This window comes from Strongylocentrotus purpuratus, unplaced genomic scaffold, assembly GCF_000002235.5.
Source record: "Strongylocentrotus purpuratus isolate Spur 01 unplaced genomic scaffold, Spur_5.0 spur5_scaffold_2, whole genome shotgun sequence".
Taxonomy (NCBI): Eukaryota; Metazoa; Echinodermata; class Echinoidea; order Camarodonta; family Strongylocentrotidae; genus Strongylocentrotus; species Strongylocentrotus purpuratus.
Genome location: NW_022145605.1, coordinates 33,657,794 through 33,672,100, shown reverse-complemented (window position 1 = coordinate 33,672,100; position 14,307 = coordinate 33,657,794). Strand labels below are relative to the sequence as shown.

General features: G+C 34.9%; 1 protein-coding gene across 2 annotated transcripts; it reads right to left on the bottom strand.

Moving 5' to 3' along the window:
- Window positions 1–1,516: 1,516 nt before the first annotated feature.
- LOC586414 (meiotic nuclear division protein 1 homolog) lies at window positions 1,517–12,144 on the bottom strand. Of its 2 annotated transcripts, XM_786198.4 has the most exons (7): window positions 12,055–12,144; window positions 9,095–9,160; window positions 7,910–7,967; window positions 7,259–7,374; window positions 4,875–4,982; window positions 4,115–4,274; window positions 1,517–2,892 (listed from the first exon to the last, which is right to left on the bottom strand). In XM_786198.4, the coding sequence occupies exons 1-7, from the start codon at window positions 12,055–12,057 to the stop codon at window positions 2,786–2,788; spliced, it is 618 nt and encodes a 205-aa protein (XP_791291.2). In that variant the 5' UTR covers window positions 12,058–12,144; the 3' UTR covers window positions 1,517–2,785. The 2 variants fall into 2 exon arrangements, with proteins under 2 accessions (XP_791291.2, XP_030848113.1); XM_030992253.1 differs by lacking the exon at window positions 4,875–4,982.
- Between the last annotated feature and the right edge of the window lie 2,163 nt (window positions 12,145–14,307).

The window sequence follows — 14,307 nt, the reverse complement described above, 5'->3', positions numbered from 1 at the left end:
AAAAATTGTCCGGCGCTACGTCAAAGCCCTACGTAACGTAATTACAACTTGAAATGAAATAATCATGAATTTCTTTTGGTTAGATTTCAATTAAACTTTCATCAGTCTGTTCTCTGATTCTTCTACTTTCTTTTACAGTAGTTTGCTATTAAGGTTGGATTGCCCTTTAACTTGCATGTGGTTTTGGACTAACTAATAACATATAGAGTCATGTTGGAAATGATTTAAGGCTAGCAAACTTATGGAATATCATAAGAACTATTAAATAAGTTCATCTTGTACAGCTTGTAAAACCAAATAGAGGGATAAAGAAATATAATTACGACAAAAATATAAAGGAGAATTTGAGGAACATAGATGATGTAGACTTAAAAAGATAGACTGAAGGAAATATATCAGTGTCTTGCTTTCGTAGAACTCTTATATCACAAATGTTAATAGAATAGTTGTTTATAACTTATAACCAAGGCTCTTGCCTTTTTGTAAATATTATGTTATATAATTCTTCATCTTTTATTTAGTGTAAAATACCAAAGCGTTGTATATAAGCACAGAAAATATTTACCCTAGATGTAGAATAGTTTGTAGCTTAAGTATGTATTCAATAGTTATTCATATTTATTCATTACATTCTCATTTATTGCTGTGATACTTTTTGTGTGTTAGTGGTACTAGACACGATTAGCATTAAATGCTATTTTCAGGTCCCATTTATCCTTTCAATGTTAATTAATCATTCACATTTGATTGTTATATTGATGTACTTTTTGTTTTGGATAATAAACTTCAAACTCAAACTCAAACTCATATGCTTTTATCGAGGAAGAAAGAGAAGGAGGAATGGTTGAAATAGAATAAGACAAAGAAATTGGAAGACTTAGTGGGTGTGGGGGATTTTATGGACATGTGTGTGTGTGTGTTAGAGAGAAAAACAATGTGGGTCTTTTATGTAAGTGGGTGAGTGCGGGTGTGTGTGATTATATTAGTTGAACTTGTTTTAGCTTCTTTCTTGTTAGATTTGTCAAATATTTGTCAAAACAGAAAAATCCTGATTCCTAGGAGATTGTGGCGTCGCATCCGACTTTTCTCCATGATCGTCATCAAAAGAATTCAAGCACAAACATTAGTAGTCAGTGTCAACATTTTTCAACTTAGACAGGGGACTCAAAAAAAGGAAATAGTGACCTGAAGTCGGTGTGACACCACCGTAATATTACCCCCTGTTTAATGTGTACACATCTGAAAAAATGACAGTTATGACACTGCCTTTTGTTTTTCCCTTGTTGGATTTTTTTTCCTTCTAAATCTTGATTTTAAAAAAAAGAGAAATAATTTTTCTCTTCTTGACTTCATTCTCGGCGATTGTTAAAATCTGAGTACTTTTTTTTTCTATGAATATATAGAAAATTGTTAGAAAACTAACTAGTTAGAAAATGTGGCATTAACACCCCATCCCCATCATGAATGGAATAGAGATGCACCAGAACCTACATAGACCCATTGCAAGAGACAAATGCCATTTTGTATACCGGGATGGCATATAGATTTATTCTAGAATACATTTGTAACATTTACATATTCACATTTAGTAGATAATTTCGTGTATCGAATCTCCATGAAGTTAGATGGATAGACTCTGACTGGCATGCCGATATAAACATACAAACATTTCATGATAACACAGGTACATACTCTAATTGTACATCCACGGAGGTGACGGAATTACTGTACTTAAACAAACATCAGAATAAGAACACTGTATAGACATTCCTAGTGTGACAACAAGAAAGTGAGAGAGATAATGGAAAGTTATATAAGTGAACATGATCACTTCAACACAATTGTGAAACGAAGATAGCTACAGTGTTTTGGGAATGTAATAACTAGATGGAAGATTTGTTTGACAAACATCATCTTGCAAGAAGGAACTGATGGAAGAAGAAAGAGGGGTAGACCAACAAGAACATGGACTGATAACATCAAGCAGTTGACAGGTATTTCATTTGAGCTGCTAACCAGAACAATTTTCATTTTGTCTAGAAAATGACATTACTTTCCATATTGTTGCATGGATTTCAAACTGTACAATGGACAGTCCACATCTAGCGACACGATGATCATTTTATTTTATTTTTCCAAACAATCTGTACATTGATGAGGCAATCATTAGCCTGTGAGAATCGTACCGAGTCCAAACTATCACAGTTGTTTAGGGATTTCAAACTGTTTGTAAAATGGCCTGCCCCATGTGACATGGCGAAGATTTAATCCAGATAATAATATTAATCTTCATGTATCCACACTGTTTGATGGTGAGTCCCTTGTGTCCTGATGATGATCATCATACTTGGTCAAACGACTCAAGGTCATCGGGGATTCCAAAATCTTTGTAGAGTGGCCCATCTACTAGGTTACCTGATGAGGTACACACTGAGAGGCAATCTCGTTCAGATATGACATGGCGAAACTGTATCATCTTTCTTTTCATGAATTAAGCTGTAAAATATTTCACATTTCTGTATCTTATAACGCAGAGCTCAGTGAATACGCTTTGGAACTTTGTTAAATGCAGTTGCCATTTATTTACACGTACAAAACTGCCAAGGCTTTTTTTGGGGGAGGCTGCTTATGCACCATATCTGAGGGTTCAAGGGTTCCAAATTGTTCTTACAAAGTACAGTCTGTTCACTCAATGATCATCATACTCGGTCCATACTCCTCTGGGGTTCCGAAACGGATTATGTACAATGCTCAGTCCAGCATTGTCACCTGATAAAGATCTTACTCAGTCCAAGTAATCAAAGTCTTCAGGGATTCCAAACTGTTTGTCAAGTAATTTCTCCTCCAAACTGAATTTCTTCTTGCACCACGACTTGATAGAGAATACATTGTCTGCAATGAGAATGACAAGTTACAAGAAGTGAGAAATGGATCATGCACATCATTGCCAATCGGCCAGATAATCAAGAAAACAAAGAGACATGGTTATATAAATTATGCAAATGTTAAAATGACTTTATTTTCACCATCCTAATGGGGCACTCGCCAGGAAGGACATGCAGCGATTGGAGGCGGTCAAAATGTGTTGCTGGCGCAAACTACTAGGTGTGTCCTGGAGGGACAGAGTTTTGAATGAAGAGGTATTGCATCGAGCTCAAGAAAAGCGGGTGCTGCTTCAAACGATCAGAGAGAGACGGAAGAAATGGCTTGGACACATAAAGCGGTACGATAATGGCTTGATGATCAGAGTCATATAAGGTCGTATACATGGAAAGAAGAAGAGGGGAAGACCTCGTAAAGGCTTTCTAGACGATGTAATCACAGAATGTGGAGCAACAGGGTATGAAATGCTAAAACGGATGGCTCAATACCAAGGTACTTGGAGAGACGCTTGATATAGAATTCTAATTGGGTCACCGAACCTGTCATAAATTGACAGATCACTATTGATGATGAATGGGTTATATACAGACAGAGTCTAATTTCCAATCATATTGCACTGATAATTGCTCAGTGACTCCAGTAAGCATCAACACTAAATATCACCGACTGAAATCGTACCAATTTCACTTCTTCTCTATCGAATAGGCCATTTTCGTAATGTTACCAAATATTTTAATGCATACGTCTTCTTCAAGTGCATCAATACATATTATGTCATTCATCTGTCACAAATAATTGCATATTATTGTTGTTAGGTAGGGCAAGCAATAATGTTTTTCTGACCTAGCAAAAAGCTAATATATTCAATTCACATTTTGACTATTGAAATACAATTATTTATGACAGATGAACGACATAATTATTGAGGCACCTCACAAAGACCTGTGCACTAAAATTTGTTATATTACGTACATGTATATGGCCTATTACTTTATATTGGTCGAGATTGGTGATTTCTCTGTACTACATTTAAATAGTCCTTAAACAAGGGATCCCAGCAAAACAAAGCCAATGTTTAACAAGACAGTATGACAAACCTGGAGATGCTCTTATAGCTTGCATATGACATTTTTCCTTTAGAATAGTAGCCCAAGGTACTATTCATAAAATATCTTACAATAAAAATATCTGCCTTGCCTAATTTTAACTAAAAACTTCATGACAGCCTTACCTGTCCATCTGTTTGTTGCTTCCTTGGCAACCGCTGCCTCTGCCTTGACCTCCTCGATTACTTCCGGGTCACATTCTCTGAATCGCTCTAGCTCTGCATCTAACCTGCCGTTATCTGTCTCCTTTTCGGATAAGACCTTTAGAAGCTCCCCCCTCTCATCCTAATCAGAGGAGATAAAAAAAGAAGAAAGAGAGAAAATTATTGGAAGTTACTGTATTTTAGCGTGCCGTTCCCTGTCTCTTATTCTGATAAGACCTTTAGGAGCTCCTCCCTCTTATCCTAATCAGAGGAGAGGAAAATTAAAGAAAGAGAGCAACATTTTTGAAGTTATTGACTTGTAGCTCTGCATCTAACCTGCCGTTCTCTGTCTTTTTTCTGATAAGACCTTTAGGAGCTCCACCCTCTCTTCCTAATCAGAGGAAAAGGCAAAATTAAAGACAGAGAAAAGTTCTTGAAATTACTATCTTGTATCAGGATCTGCACCCAGTCTATTATTTCTGCTCTATTTTGATTGGGTCTATATACTTTCCATTATAAAATTCAGAGCTTTTCCATCTTTAAGCCTTATAATGGAATTTTTTTTTTTTTTTTACTGATGAACATTTTTATAGTAGTGCATTCAAATTTTCCAGTTTCAGACAAATACTTGTAATTTCAAGTCAAAGTTTTTTTTGGAATAAGTAGCAAAACTGCTTCAAATTTTACATGAGAAAAAAAAAATTCTTTAATAGCTACAAGAATAAGGTACACAAAAACTCACTGATTCCTCTTTACCGACTGTTGACTTGGCTGCAGTTTTCTCTAAAGCTATCCGCTTCTTTTCACTTTCATCTAAGGCTTTGGTTAGATCTTGAATTTTCCTCTTCCTCTATAAATAAGTAAATCAAGAAATAAAGTAATGAATGGAGAAAGAAAGAATGAATGAATAAATTTTAAAAATTTGATAAATAAATGAATAAGTAGATAAATAACAAAAGATAGAAATATACTAGTCAATATTTGGTTTAAGATCTTGAGCTTAGATTAAATGATAATGCATGAATTACGATTTTCTATATCTCTGTGTGCCTACCTATTGTAATACGAGGTAACTTTGGAATAGTCGGAAGCTCACAACAGGTTAGCAGTGTAAAGTTACTCTGCGATCCTTTTCAGCCATAAGAGGGTAACCTAGATCGCACAATGAAGACCAAAACTCTAGAGCTTCAGAGACATGATAAGGTTCAACTATTAGATCACCAATGGAGAACCATTAGCTAAAGAACTTGGTATTTCTTCATGTCCATTGACACATAGTGGGAAAAGAGTGCTGGAAGGCGAAAGTACAGAAGAATTCAGGCACTCTTTGTTTACAGGTCACTTCCCTTGGCAGACGATGGATACACATTACATACATATTTAGAAGAAATTTATGATTTTCTTATTTTGCACTGCAGTGCGACTCTCTATTCCATGCGCAGTTTCCCGATTCGGGTACTTTATCATTTGCTTCTTATGATGAAAGTTGTTTAAATTTCATGCGTCTTGTTGCGGTGTGCACAATACAGAATAATTTTTAATATCTTTTATCTTTTATAAGTGTATTTATAATTTATATAAGTATTTCTTTGTTTTGATGTATGGCAAACGTTTGTCCTCATGTTTCAAGTATTTAAAAGTATGAAATAAAATGAATTCTGTGGTAAAGATTTGAAATTTGTACAACTGAATGTTGTTAGTCTTTTGAAATACTATGATGAAATCAAGGCTATTGCGTGTGAAAATGTGATCCATGTTTTTGCTCTGAATGATACCAGACTGGATGGCAATATATTAGGTTGTGAAATCCAGAATGCTCACTACAATGTTATTCATACAATGTAAGGACAGTAATAAAAACGGTGGAGGTGTACTGACTTATATTCATGAAAGCTTGGGCTATGAAGTGTTGAAACATAGTTTGTTATTGTGAATGGAAGCAATTGCATTATTGATACGGAAAAGGAAACATGAGTCCCATTGCATTTTTGAATTGGTACAGGCCTCCAAATTCTAAAGCTGAAATACTCACTGACTATAAAGACATCTTAGTATATGCCAACGGGATTGATTTCTGTTTTATTGTTATGGGTGATGTCAATTGTAATACTTTGAAAACCCTGTTAGAAGGGGCAACCAAGAAATCTAATCAAATCAATGATATATATTGTTTGAACCAGATCAATATGGCTGATGTACAAGAATAACAACAGCTGCGCCTTTTTGGTTGATCACATGTTATGAAATTATAATTTGCCTGGGAAATTGATGTTTCGCCATTATTCTTTGTTGTTTGTTTATGCATATTGTATTGTTTTACTGTACCATTTCTGATCCCCATGGAAGACCAGCGGCATCATACTGCTGAATATGGGCTATCAAGTCATTTATTTTATCTTGTAATTCATTATTCTATTTTATTGTTTTACTGAATGCATGTTGTCTTTTTATATGGAAAAAAATAAATAAAATCAATAATGGGCAAAATTTGATGTGCAAGTAGATTCAAGGTTAGGGTTGAGTCTAAAGTTGATTTTACGATTAGTTTTAGGATTAGGTATAGTGTTTTCCTGATTCCTTTTCCAAATTGTTTATATTAAACTGTAATATTCATAGTTATAATACTGGAAATGCTAACATTTTTTTTTCTTCCAAGGACCGTTTCTGTGGAACACTCTTCCGCATTATATTCATAATTCTGCTAGTGTAAATGTATTTAAACGTAGGTATAAGAATTGGGGGGGGGGGGGGTAAATTGCAATAATCATTTGAATTCAAGACATATTTTATTGTTTGTCTGTTGTCTTGATTTGTATATTGTTTAATGTTTAGTAATGAATATATTTCATATCTAAAAGGGTCAACCTTTATATAAGGATTATGTTTCCTTTCAGGTTGTAACCTATTCAGTTTATTTTATATGTTCTTGATGTGTATTTCATCTTATATAGCTGATTGTTATATGAAATGTTGTCTTTTAAACTGAATGTAATAAAATTGAATTGAATTGAATTGAACTGGTCCAAAACCAAAATTAGGACTTTGGTTTTAGGAAGATGACCATGCAATTATTGTTGGCGGAGAATGTGTCGTCATTTCAGTAAGAAGGCAGGCGACCACACTTACCACTTGACTGGCCTTACTTGGGAAGGCCCAGTAGTAATTAGAGGTTCCTATCCTATCTGAGTCCACCAATCCATCATCTACAAGACTCTGAAGCACATCTTTGACTGCCATAGGTGCTGCAAGCAAAGTAAAAATAAAGTAACTATAAATAAACAAGTGTTGATGGTCAAATTCAATCTCTTATTACAATTTTTTTACAAGAGGACTTAGATATAGTTGTGCAATGGTGGCTTATAGATTCTCTTGCAGGAGAGGAAGGGGGAGGGGTGGTCATGGTTATGCACACACACACATTTGACAAAGATTTTGCTAATACATTTAATATGTTCATAATTCAATTCAAATATCTAACTCTTAAAGTAGATAGATCTGTAAAAATATACAAAGTTCTAAAGAATGCACTTTGTATGTAAATGTTTAGGTAATTAGGTTATCAAGGAAAATGTGAGCTTGATTTTTTTCTCCCTTTTTTCATCATTTTTACTGTTCAAAAGAAGCATCTGCATGTATCTAGGGGCAAGATCAGAAATGCAATCTATTCCCTGAATCAAAATATAATACTAAAATCCCGGAAATACTTTGTCTGAATATAAGATCTGCAGCATGCACCCAAAATTAGATTTAAAAAACAAAAAGACGATTACTACTTACTTATACCCTTTTCCTTGGGAGCTATTTTCTCAATTTCTTTTAGCTGGAAAACACCTTTCTGAAAGAAAGAAATCAGGAGAGAATTTGATTTGAACTTCGGCAATATGCTATGGGTTAATTAAACAAAGGTTTATAATCAAGTTCTGATGACATATGAGTTGCCATAATAATCCTTTTTAAAATTAGGAACATTTGCTGAGCACTATCCAATTTATTGACTTTCAAAAGTTGAATGAGCAATTTCTGAAATATGTATTGAAAAATCTGTATTGATTATCATTTTTTTTAATCAATGCTAAATTCATGACTGGGTCATCTTGGTTTTGTGGTGACAAATCAAATATGTTTTTTAAGCATTCAAAAATTCAAAAATGTTAACTTAAGTCTATTGCTACTTATTCTAAACAAATTATGACTGAAAATAAATTTCATTATGAAAAAAATTAATAATAAAGAAGAGAATAAAATACCAATGTAAATAACAGTTCAAAACATTAAAAAGAAAAAATATGTAGACTCAAAATATGTAGAAAAGACCTTATCAATTAAGTAAGACTATTAATTTTTTTTCTTTTCAATTTCTTTCTTTCTTTTTCTACACTACTTGTACTTGTGAACAAACAAACTAACAAAGAACACACACATGCACATATCCACACACACTATGACAAGACTGACAAAGAAAAGGGACAAAATATACAGTTCATCAGGTAGACAAAGGAACATCCCTTCACTGCTATTATGTAAAAATGTGTAGAACAGGTGAATATGCATGTGACACATTTTTACATAATAGCAGTGAAGGGATGTTCCTTTGGCTACCTGAGAAACTGTATATTTTGTCCGCTTTCTTTGTCAGTCATATTCATAGTGATAAGAAAGACGTGGAAGCCCCTCAATAGGCTTTGCACAGGGGTGGGGTGATGCAAATACAATGCATAATTGGGGATACACAGATGACACACACACCAACTGCTAGTGTGAAACATCCGTGCAATCTATGTCACACTTATTAAGATGCCCACTCCTAGATGACCAATGCTGCCTGGAAGACCTAGTGGCAGCATATGAGAAGGCTCTTCAGTGTGCAAGAGCCTGGCAGAACATTTGAGCTCAGATAATGGACACGAAAGACAAAGAATAAGAGATAGATCGATATCACATTGCCTAAAACAAGACACATACCTTTTCAAAGAATATCTCTTGCATCCTCTGCCGTTTCTCGTCCAAACTTAGTCCACGTTTCCTAGACTTTACAGTGAAAATGGAGAAAAGGAAACAGAAAAATGTAATTTAACACATTTCTTGTTTACTGTCAGTGTCACCAAATATGTACCCAATAATGTATTTAATTATGTAAACGCACATACGATAGATCTATATGTCAAATTTAGCCAATACGATCATACCAATTCAGCTCCACTTTAACAAAAACATGGTGATTGTTAATTAATTATTTGATTAAAAATAACAATACATGAGCCGGCTCATTGTGGGTAAAATAAGCAACACGAAAATGCAAACAAAAAAGCCAACATCCGCATTGGCTGAAATACATGTACGACGTAAAAGGCGTTTTCGTTTTTTTTTAACGTTTTTTTCAAAATATATATAATAATATTTGTGGTGGTACACAAGTACGCTATTAGAAATCATTATATTTTAGCCGTCTCTGAACCGATTTTGATCAAAGATGATTTTGTCATTTAAATATTATGTTCTTTCAAATTTGACACTCAGTTTTTCATTATCTCAAAAAAAATTATTTTGTGTAGCGCCCTCTGCAACAGAACTCAACTATCCCTTTAAGCCATTCATCAGCTCTGATAAGTTTCTCATCATTTTAAAAACAGGTAGGCCTAGGCCTACATGTATTAAAGTTGAACCAAGATGAAGTTACGAAAGGTACGAAAACCAGAGTATGATTTATGGACATGATGATGAAGAAGAAAAAGACATTCTGATGAAATGGGGGGGGGGGGGGGGGGGGGGGGGGGGTCCAGACCAAGACCACGGAGTACTGAACAACTCGAGAGTAGACAGAAGAAAGATAAATGTATCTGAAGAAGAGATAGGCAGACAGATAAATAAAAATGAAAAGATAATGAACCTTCACCATTTAACTTTCAACTCAAGTTAAAGAAGGAAGAAGTGTTTAGCCACTCCAGCAAAGCATAGAGAGTCAATGCTTAAATGCGTATTGACCTCTAGCACTGCATGCTTGCTGTGAGGCAGGTATTTCGGACCCATACACAAATATACACACCACACAATATCACATGGACTCTACACAATCATGTCGATGCAGCTGTGAGCAAAGTTTGACACTAGACTTTCAATTAGAATTTTTAAATTATTCTTTTTAACATCAATAAGTTAAAAAAAAAATGTATTTTACTGCTTTAGGTGTCATCAATTGTCACTAAAGTACCGATTTTTAGTGAAATCTGTTGAGTTTTGTACAGTGGTGTTTGAAATGTTGAGAATCAAAAGCACAGCTTTTACTACACAGCCAGTATAGTGATGCTCCTATGTGTGGGTTTAGCCTAGAAGTAAAGAAAAGAAGAGAAGGGTCTAGGAAAGAAAACCAAAACAAGGAAAAGGATGGAAAGAAGGAAAACAAACAAAGGAAGGAACAAAAGACGATAAGAAATTAAAGAAGGAAGCAAGCCATTAATTGCCACAGATCTTGTAACCAGAGCAGAGGCAGAGCTCAGACTCAGGGGCTCGTTCCTAGAAACCAACGACAAGACAGTCATAACTTTATCCGCCAACTACGGAGATGTCTCTGATCTTCCTAAACCGTTTCACGAAGAGCTTACTAGCTAGTATCTCGTGAGATCGATATTATCGGCGAGAAGAGGAGCCGAGAATTAGCCTTAGTAGCAATACTACCAGATTATTACAAAATTAATATTAGGGAAAATGCAATTATTTAAATAAATTAGTAATAAAAAAGATTGAAAATTATACCAAGAAATAAGAGATCCAATATACTTCCAAATTTGTGTAGATTAAACAATTGAAGTACTTGTAAAATATAAATGTGAGTTTTTCATTACATGACCAGTGAATCAGTTTTGTTGTTGAGATGGGCACCCCCCGAATATTTTCATTTGATAGTTTATAAAAATACACCCTTATATTATTCTTTGAAAAAATACGATGTAATGAAATTTGTGTTCAATGTTTTTGGCGTCAGCACAATATAAAAATTACAAAACTTCAATATTTCAAACGTTAAAACATATGTTTAAACCATTCACTTTACATAATTGAAAATAGAATTCATCTCGAAATTAATATGGGTCTGAAAACTAAAGAATACACTTCAAACTATGGCTTGCCTGCCGTGGCAAAATACATATCCCTTCGACGAGTTTACAATGTGGAAATAAAGGCGTATAATCAGTTTATTTAAGTTCGGAAATCCTTAAATACAAACATGGCATATTTTCATGAGATTATCAAATACAAAAAACGATAATTCACTGTTTAAGTGAATGTGTAGAAAAATCATAGTTGGAGGATTTATTGTCCTTTTTTGCCAGCCATAGTCTACCCAATAAATGACATGTGATGGCGCTGCCCATCGACTAAATAGTTATGCCAGAGATACGACGGTGTCAGAGGTGTCATAACTCCTTAGTCAGGATGTTGTCGTTGATCTTGGCAAAGAGGGCTTGGTGAAACACGTAGCGGACAAGTTGTTCACTAACGCTGATTTAGTCAAGAAGTTAGACTTATGACGGTTTGTAGGAACGGGCCCCAGAGGGGCAAATTCTCCCCATTAATTATCGTCAGTCCCGACCACGTTGAACGTCGCTACACACCACAGTTACAAGTTTGCACGTTTCTCCATTTAAAGTCCCAACTTAACACGCGCACGCTATTGAGTATTGTAATGAACGTGCGTTGAACTCCGTCTCCGACGGCCGTCTTAACTGCAGGGAGCTCGAGCTCCGCCGCCGAAGAGCGGGGAGGCCTTCGACGGACCAGCTCCCTGGAGTTATCTCCGGCTCCGAGTCCGACTCTCTTAGAAATGCTAAGTTAAAGCTCTTCAATTCGGTTTATTGGTAAAAACACATTCTAAAAAGCTTGCATAATTCAATAATCATATAAAAAATTCGTTCAAAACTACTTACCATCTTTAGAAGTTTAAGGAAACAGTAAAAAAAAAAGACCAGAAAATCCTAGGCAGCGCAGCTCAGCAACACAGATTTAATATTCGCGCGACAAATATTCGTATCTAGTTTATGGAGCGCCAACTTGTGGTATGATACGCCACTGTGGGAATATTTTAAATACTTTTTTTTTTGTCTCTGTTTTTTATATAGTATTATCACAATGAAGATGATAATATTAATGATGATAATGAAAAATAATAATAATAATAGTAATAAAAATAAAAAATGATGATAATAATAATCATGATAGTAAAAATTATAATTATATAGGCCTACCATTATGATATGTTGAAAATAATAATAGAAGCATGCAGATGAAAAAGATAAAGAAACTAACGAAAAGAAATTAATATATGGGAGAAGGGGAGCTCTATAAAAGCACATCATGGTGAACCCTCTATGGAGCAGTTCTAGCTAGAACAACGTAGCTGCATGCCGCCTCGGTTTCTGATTTGAGAAACCGGCGCGACTGGTTTGGCTATATATAGCTACCACCTTGTCTGTATGGTGAGATGATGGGGTTAGTTCTCATAGACCGAAATAAATGATACACTAAATACTAAAAGTTTTAACAGAAATTAAATGACCACCTCAGCCTCTCTCCCTGTTGCTTTCTCTCTCTCTCTCTCTCTCTCTCTCTCTCTCTCTCTCTCTCACTGTCTCTCCAAACAAACTACATCACAAGACCCAGAAATAATTAATGGATTAAAGTTTAAGCAAAAAGAAAAAAAATGGATTTACTTGGTGTCTTTCTTGTCTCTCCTCAGCTGAATGCGGATTCGGGGGGGGGGGGGAAGGTGTTAGGGGTTTTGGGGCTTAAATCCTGATAAAAAGAAAGACACTTGTACCTTTGCACTTGTTCTTTTAACTCAGACAATGACTGAAATAAATAAAGTCAACAAAATAATAGAATAACATAATGTTCATATAATGTTCTGAAGTCTCTGCAATTATTAGACAGATGAATATAATTATAAACATGCTATTTATGCCAAGATCAATGGACAAATTTGATCACACATGAAAATAACATAGCTGCAAATCAAAAGACCTGTTTACTCAAGTTTTGAATGCTTAAAGATTTTTTGTGTAATGACTGAAAAGTTTGCTAGAGGGCTTGCCCAAGCCAACAACTAATGTATGCAAAGTGACTTACATCCAAAAACATCTATAGGAGGTGAATCAAATAGTTACAACTGGGATGGAAACATGCATAGATTAAAATACATAAACAGGTCTATTGGACTTGTGTTCTTTAAAGAACCTTTCGTGGCATGATTATTCAAATCAAAATTAGTAGAGGGTTATAGTATACTTCCTTGGGATTAAGAAAATGACAGTTCTTTATTATAAAAATCAAACAAAAGGATAGATAACGATAACGGCCATGCCAAATTACCTTGCTACAACAAAAGCTAATACAAGGTGATCTGGGAAAAGGGATGCTAAAAACGATGATGATGAAGACAATTTCAATTGCCTATCGGTAATTGTGCATCACTTACTGTAATTTGTGAATGTGACAATAACAACATAACACATAACCTGAACATGACTTATACAGGCAGTACGTACAATTGTATACAATATACAAATGACAAAGTGTTCAGAAAAGTAGCAGTAAATTTCCATCACTCATCAACACGATAAGAGGCAACTGCAGTTTAACTTTGTCGGTCACATAATTATACAGGAAGGTATATTCTAGAAATAACAATATTCAGAGGGAAGACTGCTGGAAAGAGCTGAAGCACATAAATTAAGGCAACACCTCACATATTTACAAAGCCTGAAAAAATGGGCAACCAAAAATAAAATTAACAATAATATTGTTTAATTTAAGAGTATCAGATAATAGACTGAAATGGAGGGCCATGACTGCCAATGACGACGATGATGACAATAGTCTATTCAAATTGCACTAAAGTTAATTTCTCAAAATTCTTTGTGATTGTCTTCAAGATTTCTTCATAATGAGGGTCCACTTTACATGGTCCGGCATGACACACTGTTAATACTAATAATATTTGGTTCTTTTATAGCGCATATCACATTATATAACGTCTCTATGCGCTTCCAAAGAGCTTTCAAGATGATTACCCTAGCTCTAGCTCCGGCAGCAGTTATCAGCACACAGTGCATGTCAAGAAATAATCCTACCAGGTACCCATTTACCTCACCTGGGTTGACTGTGGCAAATGAAGATAAATG

Excerpts from the sequence above, each read along its gene's own strand:
- LOC586414 (XM_786198.4), bottom strand. Across the intron at positions 7,968-9,094 it reads AAGAGATATTCTTTGAAAAG|AAAGGTGTTTTCCAGCTAAA; the intron begins GTATGTGTCTTG and ends TCTTTCTTTCAG. Across the intron at positions 4,983-7,258 it reads CAAGTAAGGCCAGTCAAGTG|AGGAAGAGGAAAATTCAAGA; the intron begins GTAAGTGTGGTC and ends ACTTATTTATAG.